At 41.3% G+C, this 19,748-nt stretch overlaps 1 protein-coding gene across 1 annotated transcript; it reads left to right on the top strand.

Annotated features, from left to right (window-relative positions):
- The first annotated feature begins 18,940 nt into the window (after positions 1 to 18,940).
- LOC130461490 (transcriptional regulatory protein LGE1-like) lies at positions 18,941 to 19,525 on the top strand. The gene has a single exon (XM_056829608.1). The coding sequence runs from the start codon at positions 18,941 to 18,943 to the stop codon at positions 19,523 to 19,525; it is 585 nt and encodes a 194-aa protein (XP_056685586.1).
- Positions 19,526 to 19,748: the final 223 nt, after the last annotated feature.

Genomic DNA, 19,748 nt, shown 5'->3' with positions numbered 1-19,748 from the left:
AACCCAAATAGCATAACAGTGAACTCGAAATGACTATATCTTGTCCTAAATGCAGTCTTTGGTATATCGTTATTCGCAATTCTCAATTGATGATAACCTGATCACAATTCGATCTTCCAGAAATTTCCTACTTCCATAAATTGGTCAAAATAGGTGTCTATCCTAGGCAAAAGGGTACTTTGCTCTTAATTATGACCTCATTGGTTTCCTTGTAGTCTATACAATGTCTCATACTCTTACCCTTCTCTTTCACAAACACAATTGGTGCTCCCCGTTGTGATGCACTTGGTCTAATGTAACTTTTCTCCAAAAATCTTTCAATTGACCCTTCAACTCACTCACTTCTTCTGGAGTTATTCTATATGGAGCTTTCGAAATAGGTGCATTTCCAGGCGCTAAGTCTATAGTAAAGTCAATAGGTCGATTAGGAGGTATTCCCGAGTTCTCTTCTGGAAGCACATAAAGAAATTCATTCGTAACTGTAATGTTCTCAGGTTTATCCTTAACTTCCTTATCGAGGTCTCTCACGTTGTATAAGAAAACTGGATTCCCTTCATTGACCAGCTTAAAGAGTTCTATTTCCGTGATAATTCATATGTTTCTAGGCTTACTTAAAACGGCGATAGGTACTACTGTACTTAAGCTAGATCTCAACCTTCTTCTTTTCGCAGTCAATTTTTTCTTTGAACATGGCCAACCAATCCATCACTAAAATCACCTCCGATTCTCCTAATTTAATCTCAATCAGGTTAGGCAGGAAAACGGTGTTGGCTATGGTCAAAGGCACATTCTTATGAATCTTGGTACTTGCTATACTACCAGTTGGTATAATTATGGGTACCTCAATAACTCTGGTTCCTAACATCCTTTCTCCTTTTTCCCAATTTCACTTTCAATCTTGTTCCTCCTCACTTGTAGTCCATACAGATGAGCAGCATTTCCATATATATAGGGTATCTAGAGAATTAGAGGTCTCTCCAGATAGTAACAACTATGAATCCATTTGACAATCCATTTTCAAACCTTTGATCCCTAAGCTCTTCCTTTGCCACCACTTCAGGTGCAAACTTAGACAATTCTATAACTTGGAATAGTATTCAGTCAAAACCATCCCATCCATCCTTAGCTCAATGAACTTGGGCTTTCTTCTTTTTCAAGTACGGTTGGTAAAATTCGGTTCTTAAGGCATCTTTGAATGATTCCCATCCAAATCCAGGTGTAGCTCTCAAAGCGTTCTCACACCTTTGCCACCACAAATCAGTTTCTCCCAAAAGGTAATACACAACATTATTAACCCTAAGATTCCCTGGACAGTTTACAACAACCACCAATTTATCAAACTTTCTAAGCCAGTTCTACAGTACATTTGGGTCAGACTCCCCGTGGTACAATGGAAGATTATTCTGGACTACCATCTTAAACATTCCCCTAGCAGGGTCATTAATTGAATTTTGCCTAGTCTCTTACTAGGTTCTGAAGTACTGCAGCTAGTTGCCTAACAATATTGGATATTCCTTGATCATCTAAGACTCACTTTAATGATTGGGTTTGACATGGACAACACTAGGTTACAGACCAACAAACCAATCAAATTACTTTGCAACAATGCATAAAATTTCGAACATGATGGGGAAAGTGGAGCCACCTACTAGCCACCCCCTTGACTTGTTCGAACCACATAGCTAAGTGGAAACTAACCACGATGCACTTAGTTAATAATTAATTCGAGAAATAAAACACATAATCCCTTTGCGTTGATTGCGCGAACTCACTTGAATTAAAACAAGCTTAGAAACTTAGAGAAGAGTATTGAAAGAAACTAAGTACTTCTATTGCTTCAATGAGGATTCCACATCCATTGATCAATGAACAACTTGTTCTACTAAAACCATAATAGTAGCTTTGCTACTTTAGCTCAACATCAAATGAAAAGAATTAACTAATACAGAAGCAATACTCCAATGCTAGCGGCATCACGCATATTACCTCTTTATTTGTAATACCTCGGGAGTAAAATCTTGATCCTTTGGATCATCCATGTTGTCTTCCGAATCATAATATTTATCCATAACCTCATCATCCTGTTGTGACATGATACTAAGCCACTCTATTAACCTCATTATTAGCTTTTGGTTCTATTTCAAAGCCACTAGACAACTCAATAATAGATTCATGAACCACTGGATTCGGATTTTTCAACCTCAACAACTTCACCATAATCATTCAATTTCTCATTTTCTTCCATACTCATAATCGTCATCTATGTCACCTAGACCTAATCCCATAGCAAGCATACCATCTTCATAGCACCTTTCTGCTAATTCAATGATAGTAGTCATAACCTCAGTATCATACCTTCATCTACCATCTACAATACAATACTTCCTCCAACTAGGTGTATCATTCTCAAAATGCATATCACTGAACTTATGCTTAAGCTCTATATAAGGTGTACTATGGGGTAAACAATATACAATCATCTCAGGCATAACATCAATTTTCCTCAAATGTGGCATATTCTTAGACGTAGCAAAATAGTTGCATGCAAGCTCAATCTTCTCCACATACACATATGGAGTCTCACTAACAAGGTTCTCTAACTGTCCTAGATTGGAAAACTTTGAAGGCAACATTCTTAAGTCCTAAAAACACACACTTAAGAGTCTCACTAATCGTGCTCCCAACAAAATTCAACCCCCAAGGATACAATAAATAGTTCGTGGAGCCAGACAATTTCAATGCACATGTATATGCTCAACATGAATCGTGATGCAAATAGTCACATAAAGCAAGATAAAACATGGTCAAAACATATACATGGCAATTATTAGCTCACATAATCACATAAAATGCATACTTAAACTAATATGCCCTTCTTAATCTACCCATTCCTCACTTGAAAGTAATATTAATTTTCGAAATTAATTAAGAAATAACTCCTAACTTAGTTGAAATTATTAAAATTAAAATCGAAAATTAATAAGAATTATTAATTAATTAAAAAATTAATTTCGGAAAATTTTCAAAAAAAGAATCCGAAAATAAAATAGAATAAATAAATAAATTCGAAAAAGATTCGAATAAATAAATAATTAAAATAAATTCGGATATTTAAATAAAAGAAAATCCGAAAATAATAAAAATAATTCTAATTTAATTCGAAAATTTCGAATAAATAAATAAAAAAAGAAGTCGGAAAAATTAATTTAATTAAATAATAATCCAAACTTTTCAACTCATTTCAAACGACACAAAATAATTGGTATTTGACCTTTAAAATATTGAGTACTCAAAATAATACGTTTTGACTTTAGGAAAATAATGTTTAAAAATCCTAAGTTCCGCAAATACCACTTTGTAGTATGAATTACTACAAAGAAGCATTAGTCTCCGATTACCACTTTGTAGTATTGCTTACTACAAAGAAGGAATGAAACTAAGCTCTAGTATACCACTTTGTAACACCCTAATAATTCCTTGCTTTTATAAAACCATTTTCCAACTTAAAATAAAGGAATTACTAAAGTATTACCGCCACCGTGATAACGGTTAAGGCTATTACCAGAATTGCGCAGCGGAATTAAATGTCAACTAACTTTTAAAAACATAAGTAATGAAATATTGAGGCCTCCTACAATTTGGAACCATAATGGCCCAAAAACAAAAACATAAATAGTTCAAACATTTCAAACATAATTAAAGTATTATTAAATAGTTCAAAATACGAAAACATGCAACTCTCTCGATCATCCCACGCCACATGATTCCGATCTACCAACCTGCTAATTTATTCTACTCCCCATCAATGCAAGTGCAAATGATAGATCATCATAGGGTCATTAAGGCAAAGGCCATGACCAAAACACACAAAGCACGTAGTCAGCAAAAGCTGAGTACTTACAAGCATAGAGTGAATGAAACTAAAACATGCATCACTCACTAAGTACTAATCAACATGCAGAAGCCATATAATAATAAACAATCAATCATGAATACAAGACTCGATACTTGACTCGACTCTTGACTCACAATTTAATTAGAATAAGCTTCGAACGGGCCAAAAGAATAATCCACAAAGGGAAAAGGTGATGGGAGCCAACCATACACCAAATATATAATAATAAAATCGGGCCATACCGAGTGTCGGGCCATACCGACGGAATTCCTGCGCATAATATAAATGAAACAACGTCTTGTATCATTAGTAGGAGTACGAGCTTTCCGCCAAGACTCCCCCCATTGTTCATACTCAAGGTATATACGTTCCAAGAGTTTTGAAGCTTGTTCTGGTTGCACTTTACGTTTATTAATATTTTATTAAAGACGAACTCAAGACTCACCAACATGCACACATACAATTAATAAATAACAACCAAAACAATCTCATTTTAAATGCTTTAGGACTTGTGATCAACAAGGAAAGACACTTGTGATATTACTACCATGTTCCTCCTCACCAAGGTGAGACTCCACATCATGCACATTAACATGAGGGTTGTGCCCTTGCACGACAAATCCTAATTCATTTCATACATAATATTCCCAACTGAACCCTACATGTGCGGTGGCTTACGTGAGCTAACCCTTCACATGTGGTAAGATAAATAGTACAACGAAGTACGAATAATTGGCTCAAAGTATGCTAGACATCCCGTACAATAGCATACAAATAAATAATCCATCCCTTGCATGTGAAATAAACCATACATGCATAAATATTGAACAACATGATTGACAATGAAATCCATACTCATAATAATTCCAACATGCTTGTTCAACAATTAATCCAATAAATCCAACATCACAAATCACATGCTCGTTCACCAAAATAAACATGATTCCACATAATGTAATTCACATCATCAACAATCATGTAATGTCATTGACAAAAGGTGTGGTCGCCCTAGACTTGTACGTACCTTGAATACCTAAGCGTAGGGGCCACTTTGCAATAACGAGCAGTCAACTAGAAATCACCTCCTATCATCAAAATAATGAAACTTAAATTATTTCCATGTTCATTAAATTTCCAGCAACTTTATAAAATTTAAAACCTCCTTTAAACTTTAGAATTCAATAGTTTTTCAATAATAAAATCGTCTCAATTTGCAAAATCAATCCCTAGTACAAAAACATACTTTTCCGCCTTTAAAATCAATAAAAATCGACACTTTAAACCTTTATTCAAATATGAAAATATAATTGATTATCATAATTAAAATCATCACCTAATTATGCTAATCAATTGACTCATTAGGTCTAGGTTAAAACCCTAACTTGAAAATCCCAATAACACTAGTTTATTATCATAAAAATCAATGCTTTATTCAATAAACAAATCTGAAAATTCATCCTTTAATAATTAAAACAAACCTAATGAATCACAACACGCAAATCCTCAAACCACGGTATTCATAACCGGTTCCCAGCATTTTAATTACTCAAAACAATATTAATATAATAATTTAAAATACGGAATTTAAATAGAATAGGTAAGGAAGAAGAGAATTATAATAATCCGGCCTATAGCACGGAACAACCACGAATTAATGTGATTGGGAAAAAAGAGATTGGAAAACGAACAACAACGTAGCAACACAACACACGACACACCACTCGTGTGTGCGTGTGCAGCGCGGCACGAAGAGCAGCAGCAGGGGCGAAGGTACGCGGCTGGGCGCTGTGCGTGAGGGGCAAGCGAGGGCTGGGCGCTGTAGACACCTACTTTTGTCCCCATTCCCGAAAGGGAAAGGTTCGATGATGAAAGCGTAAATCTCCACTTGACAACGCATCTCCTATAAAATAAACGAATCTCAATTCCCCTTTTCATTTCACCTGAAACCTGCTATTTATGGAAATCTGCTAAAAATAGTAACTGCCGTAAAGGGTAGTTTCTAAAAGTGGCAAGTCATAAAAGATAGAAACCTGTCAGAATTAGGTGTTGCACTCCAACGTAAATCCTAATAAGATAGAAAACTGCGAGAATCCTATTCCTAATATGATTCGGAAATAAGAGTTACGTATTAATTAAAATCCTAACGAGCCTAGAGTTCGTAACGGGCCCAGACGCATTCCGTCATGAAATTGATACGCACTAAAAGACTCGATTAAGTCTCAAACACTACGGATTTCAGGAATCCGAATCTGACTAAGAAAACAGCCCAAACCCTATTTTCAACGCCTGGCTCTGGGCGCCGAAATCTTCGGCGCCCAGACCTGGGCGCTGAAAATACCTGGGTACGTGTTTTTTCCTAATTTTTTGTGGATTAGAACTCTGCAATTCTATCTTTCCACGAACTCTTCTCTATAAATACAGCCCCAAATTCGACGTGAAAGGACACACAACAGACAACACACACACACAATTCATATTCTGAGTATTGACTCCAACCCATAGCCTAAGCCTCACGCTGCGAAATTGTTCACGCGTTCTGTCGCAATCGATCCATAAATCGAACAGAACGTATCCTGTCCCATAATTGAGATTCGTTAAATAAGAAGGAGAAATAGCAAAGTCAAAGTGGTTAGTTTTCTGAGAACCGTGACGCACCTCTCAAGAGTGCGTCGTAATGTGTCCCTTTTCGATGATTTAATTGCTTTCCTCGCCCTTTTTATGAACTGTTAAACTAACTAAATCTGATTGTTCTATCACGCCTAACAAATATGATATTTTTGGGAAATTGGATTATCATGCTAGGTCCCTTAATTTTATTTAAATCAGATAATCGCGATCGATCTAGTATTATATGTTGCATATTGCTAAAACCAACTCAGATTAGTTTAATAGTTAACGCATGTCCCTTCAATTATTTATGCTGAGCTACTAAGGATATCCTGCCTCTGGAGTTATCGACGAGCGAAGTACTCCTCTCGGTAGTTACAGTCCCCCGAACCCTCAATCTCTACCTTGTGGGTGTATGTTGAGAGATCCCCACACCAGGGATCACAAGGGAACCTACGGCCGTCGTGGTCAAACATAATTGCACTCCCTTTATGTCACGATAACCGGGTTTTGTCAGTTTTTCTCATTATCGTTAAAAACTGAATGGCGACTCCTATATTACTAGTCAATTGGGTGTAAACTCACAGGAAATCCAATTACACTTGATTGAATAAAAAGAATCGTCACACCCACGAGGGACGAGGTCACGCATTAGCCTCGTGCTTTTTCGACCCCCTCACAGTGGCGACTCCACTGGGGATAGTGAAGGAAATACTCGTGCTTGTAGGTAATCAAAATAGCCGAAGGGTGAAACGATCCTACCCCGCGTTTATTTCCCCATCAAGTTGGGACGACCTGAAAATCGGCATATTAATGTGAACGGGCAGAACCGCATAACGAATCTCGGCACCCTCGGGAGTTGGGACTAAGGATACCTTTTTTCGCCAATAGGGGGGTGCATACGCCGCGCATGTTGCCCACTCGGTACTTGTGCAGGTAGTACACCTATCCCGAACCCAATCGCTCGCTCATTAGGTCCCTCTTGCCTGCATGCCCCCTTGGCTTGCACTTGCGGGTTGGCCTCTTGAGCGAAATTCGTCTGTTGAAGACACTACCTCGACCGGGGCATGTGTTTGATCTACGATAGAAGCGGTACCAAGCCAGGCGCAAATAACTTCCCATAGAAGCCTATCATAAACTACATGACATGTTATTATCGCCTCATGATGAATGTTAGTTATGTGTAGCGAAATATGTGATTGTGTGTGACAAACTATCCTAGAAAACCAACGACCTTAAAAATTGCCCAAACATTCATAGACTAATTTGCCAAAGAGTTATACCGAAATACGTGTTCCGCAAACCCGAATGATCGCCACAAAAATAAGCGACGCTCGGGATGGCCTGTAACGAATCCCACAAACGCTGCTACGCGTAAAGGGCGTTATTAGGCAAGCACGCAAATCGAAGTCGCATAAGCAGAAGACAGAAAACGAGAACCAGCCAGGACGCATTTTCAACGCCCCTGGCTGGGCTCTAGAATTTCTCACGCCCCTCTCTGGGCGCTGAAGTTGCTGCTTGGCCTTCTGGTCAGGCGCAGCAGCATCGGTGCCCGCGCGAAAGGAAAATACGTAGCACAAAAAAAATGTTCATAAAAAGAATTGCTACAAGGGCGTAAGAAAAACACTCGATTTCAAAAAGCGACTCGTAAAAAAAATTAATAACTCTTTGCGTCGTTGTTAGGCCTCCTACGACGACGATGCTCGGCACTAAAAAAAAACCGAACATGCTAACAACTATGAATGTCACACGGGCAAGTGTTTCGAAAATCCAAAGAATGACCAAAAGAAAAAAAACCAAAAAGTGTACCAACAAAAGAAAGAGTGAAAAACCAATAGAGAGAGTCGAAGTCTAGACTAAGTAATGCTTGAAACTTTGGGAACCTAAACTTTAGCTTATCTCATGCCTAGGACTGGTCCTGCCACTTGGTGCCGATCAGGGAATCAACGGTTAGTGCGTCTCGAAGATACATCATCAATATAAGGTTTAGTGACTCCAAGCTCCGTCCGTCGGCCCTCATTTCAAGGATCTCCGCTTCCCCAACCTCGATTCGCACCTTCAAGCATGTCCATCGAAGATTTGCGAGACCAGATGGTCCAAATGACCCAACTTATGGGCCAATTGAAAATGGAAAATGAAGCTTTAGCGGCTGCACAAGCCAAAAATGACCTCGATAACGAGAAGAGGATTGAAAAAATGGTCCTACAGCAAACCATGGGGAGCAAATACTTCTCCCTCGATCCTGAACCTTTTCCTGGCAAACTACCAGAAAAGTTCAGTTCATCTGACTTACCAAAGTTCAAGGCCACGGACAACCCCCGTGATCATCTACTGAGCTTTGTGAATGCCATGAACTTGAAAGGCGTGGATAAGTCCATGTACTTACCTGCCTTTCCTTTGTCCTTGGAACCTGTGCCGCTCAAATGGTACTATCACCAGGACCCTAAGCTCTTCCCCACTTGGGAAGACTTTGTCAATGTCTTCATCAAGCAATACTCGTCGAACATGGATTTCCAAGTCACCATGCGCGAGCTGGAAGTTCTCTTCCAAAAGAAAAATGAGGGTTTCACGACCTACATTGCTAGATGGAGGGACCAGGCGGCCCAGCTAATCAATAGGCCTCCCGAAACAGAATTGGTCCAAAAATTCATTGACAACCTGGACCCGGCTTACAGACAACACCTTAGGTACCTGGGACTTGACACTTTCAAAAGAGTTTATGATGTGGGAATAAAGATCGAGGACGACCTCGCCAAAACCATACAAAGCAAACCCACATATAAAAACAACACCTATAATCGGGGTAACACATCCCAAGCCCAAGAAGTCCATGCTGTAGAAGAGACTCCCGCCCGGAGAAGCCCTGGAAGATGGGTCCAAGACCGAAAGTTTGCCCCACTCGGGTCAACTTTGGTACAAGCTTTTGAAAGACTAACCAATCAAGGAAAGTTGAGACCTATAGGCCCCACCCGTGACCCTCCTGTCAAAAGCAAATATTGGGTCGAAGGTACTTACTGCAAATTCCATCAAGGAAATGGGCATGACACTGAAAACTGCTGGAATCTAAAACATACGATCCAGGACATGGTAGAGGATGAAGTGATACCTCTCCCTAACGTTGGCAAACCCAACAACAACAAGAGCCCACTCGTCTCTTGTCACATCTCTCTCGACCAACCAGAGAATTTCGACCCCACGATGTACATCACGCCTCAAGGTGCACCACTCGCTGTGGTTCCTATGGATCGAATCGAGAGAGAAGTGTGCGGTGTGTGGAATGATGATGCTGAAGATATTTACCTATCTCAAGTATCGGGCCAGGACCTCTTCACCGAAACTTGGCCCGGGTATGCTCTCATTGACCCCACCCCTCAGGAGCCCGAGTTCGACAACCTCACCCAATCCGGAAGAATATACCAACCGGATATTCACCCACCTCCTATGGACGACATCCCGGTTAGGCAAACTCCTGAGAACGGACGGCACGCCACCGTCGCAGAAGTCATTGAAAATCCTCTCCTGAAACAACTAAAAAGAACCAAGGCCGAGATTACCATCTGGGATCTCATGTGTACTTCAAAGGAACATCGCGAAAAGCTTATTCGCTCACTCGACCTCATCTCAGTACCTACAGATATCACACCTGACTCACTGGTTAGCCATGTCACGAGAGATGCCGGAGAAAAAGCCATAGTTTTCATTGACAAAGACTTGCCCAAAGAGGGGGGTGCTCACAATAAAGCCCTTTACCTAGTGGTTGGATGCAAAGGACAAAACATCCCCCTAGCGCTCGTAGATAATGGTTCGGCGGTTAATGTCTGCCCATTGCGAACCGCCCATTGCTTGGGGCTAGGAAACGATGACTTCCAAACCTCAACGCAAGGGGTACGAGCTTATGATAACTCCCGATGGCCTGTATTGGGAAAAATCAACCTTACCATACAAACCGGGCCTCTGGCACGCACCACGGAGTTTCAAATAATCGACATCAAGCCCACTTTCAACCTCCTCTTGGGGCGACCTTGGCTCCATGACTTAGGAGGTGTGGCTTCTACCTTGCACCAAATGGTTAAACTTAACCATAACGGGGTGATACTAGAAATCCGCGCCCCTCCTCTCGACGTCAGTTGCACTATGGTTGGAACGGCCGAAACTGCAGACGACCTTTACGGGTTTCAAATGGAAGAAAAAATCCAGTTCATCGAAGATTATGATCCAGCATTCCTAGACCCGCATGCATCCCGAGTCATCCCTAGAATGTTGTTAGCTCAAGGTTATTTCCCAGGAACCCCATTGGGCATAAGGAAGAAGGAATACACATTCCATCCTTTTCCCAACAAATCTACTCCCTTTGGCTTAGGCTATGAACCAACGGAGGAAGATATTGCTGACCGCCTGTCTAGGCTACGCCTTAACAAAGCCAAACAAACCACCCTCCTTCCCCCGTATCAAAGGACCCTTAACGGGATGTTCGTTCGGGAAGGAGACCCATGCTGTGATTTCCTTGAACCCTTCGTTCAGGATGGCTTGCTAAAACCCGGATTTGAAATTTTCCATGACTGCCACGCCTTGGATGAGGCACCCCACCTCACCAAGACTAAAACAGCTGAAATATTGGACAACCAGGCTCTATGGACATTGTTTAACGAATCGAGGCCTATGGAGAACGAGATTGTGATGACTACCCTAGCTTTACAAGATGAAGGTTTTCGATCCAACCCGGTTAATCTCTCCTGCATCAACACTAGAAGAGGTCGAGAACGGATGGGTGAAGACATATCAGTGGGTCAATGCAAAAGGAATGGAATTCAAGATGAGTACCGATGAAGGACCGAAGTTTTATGAGACTAAACCCCAGGCTTGAGCCACGTAGAGCCCCATTAGTAAAAAGCGCCTACTAGTTCTTTAGATTGATAAAAAAGAATAATAGAGACTTTAGATGGTCCTAAGGCCCCTTAGAATATAGGTTAGTTTTATTTCAGTGTGTTTTCCTTACTTTCCGAATCAATAAAGGCGTAATATTTCTCCTAAATTTTTTTTATTCTAACACGAAGTAAAGCACCAAATGAACTTGCAAAATACAAAAATAAAGAGGCGGCCCACTCTAGGCCCAACAAACAAAGCCCACTCGGTTTTGAAATAGTGCCATGGGAACCAATTCCCGAAACCCACAAAATAAACCACACTATCCCATTCACATCCCCAAAACCTAAAAAGCCAACCAGTGTCATCATAAGAGTCAATCCATGCAACCCAAAGAAATCAAAGGAAATCAAAATCCCAAAACAATGTAAATGTTACAAAAAAAAAACAGATTCAAAAAACATAATTCCATCATACCCTTCACTAACAACACGCACTTCAACCCACCTCAGAAGCCTACACAAAGATCTTCATAACTTCCGCACACTAACCCCATTTTCAAAACTGTTTCAAGTCACAAATAGAAAAAATTAATCCGGACAAAAATGCATTTCACGCTAACAGTAAAAAAAAGCCTCCAAAATAGCCTCAAAATTGAATTTAAATACGGGCAAAATATCAAGGCACAAAAAAAGAATTGAATGCAAGAACATGTGAAGCAAAGCGTCCAAAATTGACCGCCCAAGTCATTTTCAGCGCCCAGGGCTGGGCGCCGAAATTTCTGACGCCCCAGCCTGGGCGTTGAAACTCTCTGCCTGCCAAAAATTTCCTTTTCAAAAGTGCTCGTCATTTTATCCGCACACAACGGAAAAATAACGAACACTTGGGGGGTACAATACGTATCCAAATAGGCTTACCAAAAATACGTATCCAAATAGGCTTACCAAAAATATAGCCATACAAAACATAGTCGAATTTCATTTTTTACGCGACTTACGGCAATAAAACGGCAGATGAAAATAATGATAACACTTCACTCATTTGATCGGTTGAGTAATGTGCTACCACCCCAGGGCATATCTACCGAAATCCGGCATAATAGAACTTATTCTAAAGCTAGAACTACGCGCGACCTGATTCTGATAAGATACGTAGGCAATCCTTACCAAGGATTCGGTCCAATAAAAAAAACAACAAATATTCTTTGTGCAAAAAGTGTTAGACATAGAAAAACATAAAAAAGAGGAGAAACAAAATAAATGAAAATGAAAACACGCTTTTATTGAAAAAATAATAAGAAGGAAAACAAAGTGCTAAGAATAAAAACAAACACAACTGCAATAAATAAAGGGCACCTACACCCTAGCAAGAACTACAGTAATCTAGTTCTTCCGGATCATCAAACAAAGTCTTGTAGAGGGCAATGTTCGCAGGATCCACCCCCACAGTCTTCTGCGCTGCCCCAATATCAATCTCCATAAGAACCGGCTCCTGGACACTAACTTCCAAAGACGCCAAGGCTTCAGAAACATTCTCAGTTATAGCCCGCTCAGCCTCAAGGGCACAGACAATGTTGGGAGAAGGATTATTGTCATCAACTAGACTAGCCACTGTTTCTACAGGCGGCTGAGCCTTCCTAACCCATACATTGTTCCGGCGATGATCTCCGCGAGAGCTTGCATTTCTTTTAACAACAGCAGGCCCCTTCACGTTAGGCATCTTTTTAGGCCTGAAACTGGAACGGGGAGGAACTTCCTTTCGCTTTCGATTAGGACGAGCTTTCACAGTCTTAATACTATAGGTACGAGGTCTGGCAGAATCAGGACCCTCACACTTAACACGAATACGAGGTATCAAAAGCTTAGCCGGCTCCCCAATTTGAGCCTCGGTCCTCACATCTTTATCATCGGAGCTCATCCACAACTTGTAGTTTTCAGAAAGACCCACAAAGCCATTTGTAGCTACGGCCCAACGCGGGAGACCATCATAGTACTTAGCCCACGCTAGGACCCGTGTTTGTGAAAAGGCCGCTACCTTAGGTGGTACCGTATCAGAAAAGGGGATAGTCTGCCTTAAACCATATTGACGCATGAGTCGGTAAGGGAAAATATAAATGGGACGAGATAGCCCCAACAAGGAAACATAAACCGATACATCAGAACCCCCTGTCATAGTAGTCAAACCCCACCATGGTACCACCCACTTAATAGAACAAATGCCATAAGTAAAAAGGAGGTGCAAGTATTTGCGGTTACCCAAGGCTATAGGGCGATAATGTTTAGGATCGGCAGGAGCTTCCAAAAGTCTAAGCCGTTCCGCAAGCCAAATCTGCAAAAACAGGATACGATCGAATCAAAAGAATGAAAAAAAAAAAACGGTCTCTGGGGCGCAGTTTCAACGCCCAGGACCAGGCGCCGAAAACTCCTGCGCCCAGCCCTGGGCGCTGAAACTCAGCCCCAGGCAAAAGAAATATATTCAAAAGGGGCGTATGCGTGCGCAAAGAAGAAAATTGATTACCTGCATTAATAAGGGGCTTCCCTTAAAATGTTCAGATTTGGCATCCTTCTTCAGCTCATCCGCACTCAGCAAAGTCTCGGCGACAACCAACGGCATAATAGAATAGCAACTTTCCATCTGGCTAATCAAGGGGATCAACCTTATGTCACCAAACTCACCATTGTTATTCGACAGCAAATAGTGATTCAACAAGAAAAATACAAGGGCTCGAATATTCAATTTCTGTTCGGTCATATTCTTACTAGGCCTAAAGTGATGTTTTACAAGTTTTGCCAAGTTAACTTCGTCACCTATAACAATTTCAGCAAACATGTTATCATCTAGTCCTAGGAAAGTCCCTATGGTTGTTTTACCCTCTTCAATAGTGCCAGGGGTAACAGGAGTAGCATTAGTAGGATAATTAAGGATCGCAGCAAACTCATCTGGCAAAGGACATATTTCGTTGCCCCGAAAGGCAAAAACATGATGATCGGAGTCCCAAAGGGCAGCATGCAGAAAGTTATAATCAATATTAATTTGTTGTAAGCCTAAAAGTGCCTCTAAGTGGTATTCTTTTAACAAAACCTTTTCTGTGGGAATAAGGGCCCGTAGCCAACGCCTAACAGTCCGTTGGAGTGAGAAAGTAGGGATCGACATGGCAAAAGCAATGAGTAATTAAAACACAGCAAAAAGAGAGAAAGAATTTGAGAGTGGTGGAAAATAGGGACGTATCTAGCCCCTATATATAGCTGGACGCACCCAGTGACATCCTGATCCCAGTCGGAAACGTGTTAGGAAATCCGAAAGTCAAAAATCACCAGGAAAAGATTTTTCGCGCCCACGACTGGGCGCCGAAATGTTTAACGCCTGGCCTTGGGCGCTGAAAATGCAGCGCAAGGCCCAGATTTCACAAAACGCGGAACAGGAAAGGACTTAAAACCGTGTTGCTAAACACGAGGCCCTATTGCAAGTAGGATCAAGCCCAAAGCACCTTTAGCTCCCAAATAAGCAAAAAAAAAATAATAAACATTAAAACTTGGTCGAAACTTAGACTCGTCTCAGAAAATGCTTATGTACACTTTTCAAAAAACAAGTTAAATATCATGGTCATTCTTCGAAACACCAAAAATGTGTATCGTTAAGTCGTTGGTTTTCCAAATAAAAAATGTTTGTCTGTCAAAGGATTAGTCCGGGCCAAGCTAAAACCGGATGTCGCCTGAAAACTAAAGTCGCACTCCACGGCTTCGCTAAAGTAGCACACTACTATAAAAGGTCGCTCGCACATACGAGCATGACCCCAAACATGATTACAAGATGCGAAAGACGACCGACGAGCCTCAGTGCTTGGGGGCTCGCGAAAAGTAGACTCCAACAAGGAGCGCACGATCAAAATCACGTTCCCGGACTGCGCCATACACCATATCATGTTTGGATATCTCAAAAAAAAAACAACAGGTTCGACCTCAGGGAAAGGTCGTCATTGACACTTGTGCATGGTCCTCTGATCGAAGACTAAGTCGAGCCGTAAAGACTAGCTCAAAATCACGAAAGCAGACGGTCGCAAGACAAAGGTCCGTCTGAACACGTTGTCAGCCCACGTTCAGGTTACAACTAAATTCGAGTATCCCTCGAAAGAATTCGCTCTTGCAAGAATGAATAAAAAGAAATTCTCAAAAGAAATCACAAAGAACAAAAGAAATAGGGAACTTGCCCATCTTCAGTTGGCAAGATCGCGTCACAAACCACGCGAGTTCCCAAATCAAAAAAGACGAATTCGGGTTCGCTCACCTCCAGCGAGCGGGGCGTCCACCCTTAGCGGACAGGGCTCGCCCTCCTTCAGCGGGCGGGGTCTGCGTCACTAGCCGCAGGTCCTCAGTTTTCGAAAAATAAAGTCTTCAAAAAATCAAAATAAAACAGGCTCGCCATCTTCAGCTGGCGGGGTCTACCTCACAAACCGCGTAGGTCCTTATTTTCAAAAAGCACAAACAAATTTCAAAATAGATTCGTCCACTTCTATCGGACGGGGTGTCCACCCTTAGCGGACAGGTTTGCCATCTTTAGCCGGCAGGGTCTACGTCACAAACCGCGTAGGTCCTTATTTTCAAATTTCAAAAACAGATTCGTGCACTTCTATCGGACGGGGTGTCCACCCTTAGCGGACAGGCTCGCCATCTTTAGCCGGCGGGGTCTGCACCACTAACCGCGCAGGTCCTTAGTTCCTGCAGCGATAACTTTTTCTGGTTTTCCCTTTTCCTAAAATTAAAAGGATTGGTTTTCCGTTTTTTCCAAAAAAGAGCGATGTGCTGGATTTTTCTTTGTTTTACGTCTCATAAAAACAAGGGGGTTTTCTCGTTTAGCTAGCCCTGAAAATGAGAATCTTTTAAAACATTTTTACCTCGTGATTGGGCTTGGCCAGGCCCAATTACACTTTATAGCTTTGATTTTGAAAACATCTGTAGCTACTCCCAATGACAAAGTGAGGGAGTTTCTGCGCACCTTTAGATCCTTCCAATGACAAAGTGAGGAAGTTTCTATACTATCCGTTGACAAATCCCAATGACACGTGAGGGATATGTCGACACTTCAAGTGATGACCCTTAAGTCAAATGTTATCACTCGGGGGCTCGTGAGACCCTCGCAAAACAAGTCACATACACCATGGCTTGTGTGACGCACTCCGTCTAGTACTTTAGCCATCGTCTTACTCCAAGACTCAGTCAAAGTGGGGGCTAACTGTAGACACCTACTTTTGTCCCCATTCCCGAAAGGGAAAGGTTCGATGATGAAAGCGTAAATCTCCACTTGACAACGCATCTCCTATAAAATAAACGAATCTCAATTCCCCTTTTCATTTCACCCGAAACCTGCTATTTATGGAAACCTGCTAAAAATAGTAACTGCCGTAAAGGGTAGTTTCTAAAAGTGGCAAGTCATAAAAGATAGAAACCTGTCAGAATTAGGTGTTGCACTCCAACGTAAATCCTAAATTAGATTGAAAACTGCGAGAATCCTATTCCTAATATGATTCGGAAATAAGAGTTACGTATTAATTAAAATCCTAACGAGCCTAGAGTTCGTAACGGGCCCAGACGCATTCCGTCATGAAATTGATACGCACTAAAAGACTCGATTAAGTCTCAAACACTACGGACTTCAGGAATCCGAATCTGACTAAGAAAACAGCCCAGACCCTATTTTCAACGCCTGGCTCTAGGCGCCGAAATCTTCGGCGCCCAGGCCTGGGCGCTGAAAATACCTGGGTACGTGTTTTTTTTCTAATTCTTTGTGGATTAGAACTCTGCAATTCTATCATTCCACGAACTCTTCTCTATAAATACAGCCCCAAATTCGACGTGAAAGGACACACAACACACAACACACACACACAATTCATATTCTGAGTATTGACTCCAACCCTTAGCCTAAGCCTCACGCTGCGAAATTGTTCACGCGTTCTGTCGCAATCGATCCATAAATCGAACAGAACGTATCCTGTCCCATAATTGAGATTCGTTAAATAAAAAGGAGAAATATCAAAGTCAAAGTGGTTAGTTTTCTGAGAACCGTGACGCACCTCTCAAGGGTGCGTCGTAATGTGTCCCTTTTCGATGATTTAATTGCTTTCCTCGCCCTTTTTATGAAATATTAAACTAACTAAATCTGATTGTTCTATCATGCCTAACAAATTTGATATTTTTGGGAAATTGGATTATCATGCTAGGTCCCTTAATGTTATTTAAATCAGATAATCGCGATCGATCTAGTATTATATGTTGCATATTGCTAAAACCAACTCAGATTAGTTTAATAGTTAACGCATGTCCCTTCAATTATTTATGCTGAGCTAGTAAGGATATCCTGCCTCTGGAGTTATCGACGAGCGAAGTACTCCTCTCGGTAGTTACAGTCCCCCGAACCCTCAATTTCTACCTTGCGGGTGTATGTTGAGAGATCCCCACACCAGGGATCACAAGGGAACCTACGGCCGTCGTGGTCAAACATAATTGCACTCCCTTTATGTCACGATAACCGGGTTTTGTCAGTTTTTCTCATTATCGTTAAAAACTGAATGGCGACTCCTATATTACTAGTCAATTGGGTGTAAACTCACAGGAAATCCAATTACACTTGATTGAAAAAAAAGAATCGTCACACCCACGAGAGACGAGGTCACGCATTAGCCTCGTGCTTTATCGACCCCCTCACAGGCGTTGTTGCGCGAGGGAAGGCGAGCGAGGGCGAGGGAGTGCAGCGCTGGGCGTGAGGCCGAGCAGCACGAGAGCACAGCAGCGCGAGCACGGGGCTGCGTGCGTGCGGATGAGCCGAGAAAAAGAGGAGAGGGAAAGAGGAGTGTTGGGCAAGCAAGGCAAAAATAGGGTTTATGAATTTTAGGGGCTCATTTAATGATGGGGGAGTCCTATTTACAGGCTCCCTAATCCCTTGATGGGCTAGGCTTAGGAGATTTGAGTTGGGCTTGGGAAATAAATGATTTGGGTTAGCTAAGGATTTAAATTATACTCTTTTGATTGGGCTCGTTTAATAAAACGAATTGGACTTTTTATTTAAAACCCGAAGCTTTAAAAATCATTTGCAACTCATTTAATTTCCCGACTCAAGAATTAAATTCGTTTCGTAATTAATTAAAATAATAAATATTCTAATTAATTAAAATACATTAAATAAAATGCATTAAAATATCATTTAAATGTTAATAAATCGTAAAATGCTTTATAAATATAATAAAATATACTTGTAAATATTATAAAAATACGAGGTATTACAGGCGGGTGGTCCTATCATGAACAAAACGGAGGACCAAATTGAAGAAATCATTGAGGACGTGGTGCAGAATTATCAAGCGTGGCACGTGGGGACGAGGAATTATGAAGGAAAAGTAGGTGTGAATACGGGAAAGGTTCGGCTTTTGCATTGGAGCAAGCCAACATCAACGAAAAGCTTAGCTCCCGCCTTGAAAACCTTGAGAGTGCTCCTAGTCAACCACCATCTCCATCAACAATTCCTCCACCGTCGGTCACCCTTCTCACCAAAGGGAAGGGCAAGGTTAGTTCCTATAACACCATGCCCTCTAATACCTCGTTTTGTGATATTTGTGGTGGACACGATCATTTTCCTAACATGTGCCATCTATTACAAAATGGTTCCTTTGTTGAACATGACTCATCTTATGAGCAAGACTTTGATATTGAGTATGAAAATGCTCTAAATGAAAGACTTAGGTATGATGGGCCCCCAAACCCAAATTTCAGTAGACAACAAGCACCTAGAGGCCCTTCTATGCATGCCTACCAAGGTGGTTCCTACCAAGGCCAAGGCCAAGGAGGGGGGTTTGATCACCAAGGTCGGGGCAACTATAGGGGGCAAGGCTATCAAGGCCAAACTCTCTATAGCCAACCCCATGGCCTAGGTAATCAAGATCCTTACCACCAAGCTAGTTATAACCCAAATCACCAAGGTGGAATGGGCTATAACTACCAATATAGGCAAGGTGGAGGAGTTTCTAGTGGGGGCTATCCATTGAATTCGGGAAACCAATATGGCAATTCCCAATATCCTCCTTCCGGATTCAATGTACCTAGGACTTGTGGCTCTCATTTTCCACCTAATCCTTTCGGATTTGGCAATGCTCCCCCACCACTCCTGTAACACCCTAATAATTCCTTGCTTTTTATAAAACATTTCCAACTTAAAACACAAGAATTACCAAGATATTACCGCCACCGTGATAACGACTAAGGCTATTTACCAGAATTACGCAGCGGAATTAACTAACTTTCAAAACATAATAAATAAATAGTTAATGGTCATTAAACAAATTGGAACCATTGAGGCCCAAGTTCAAAATAATAAACCGTTTGAAATCCATTAA

This window comes from Spinacia oleracea, chromosome 5 (assembly GCF_020520425.1).
Source record: "Spinacia oleracea cultivar Varoflay chromosome 5, BTI_SOV_V1, whole genome shotgun sequence".
NCBI lineage: Eukaryota > Viridiplantae > Streptophyta > Magnoliopsida > Caryophyllales > Amaranthaceae > Spinacia > Spinacia oleracea.
Note: the sequence above shows the minus strand (reverse complement) of the source record. Positions and strands in the feature narration are given on the sequence as shown.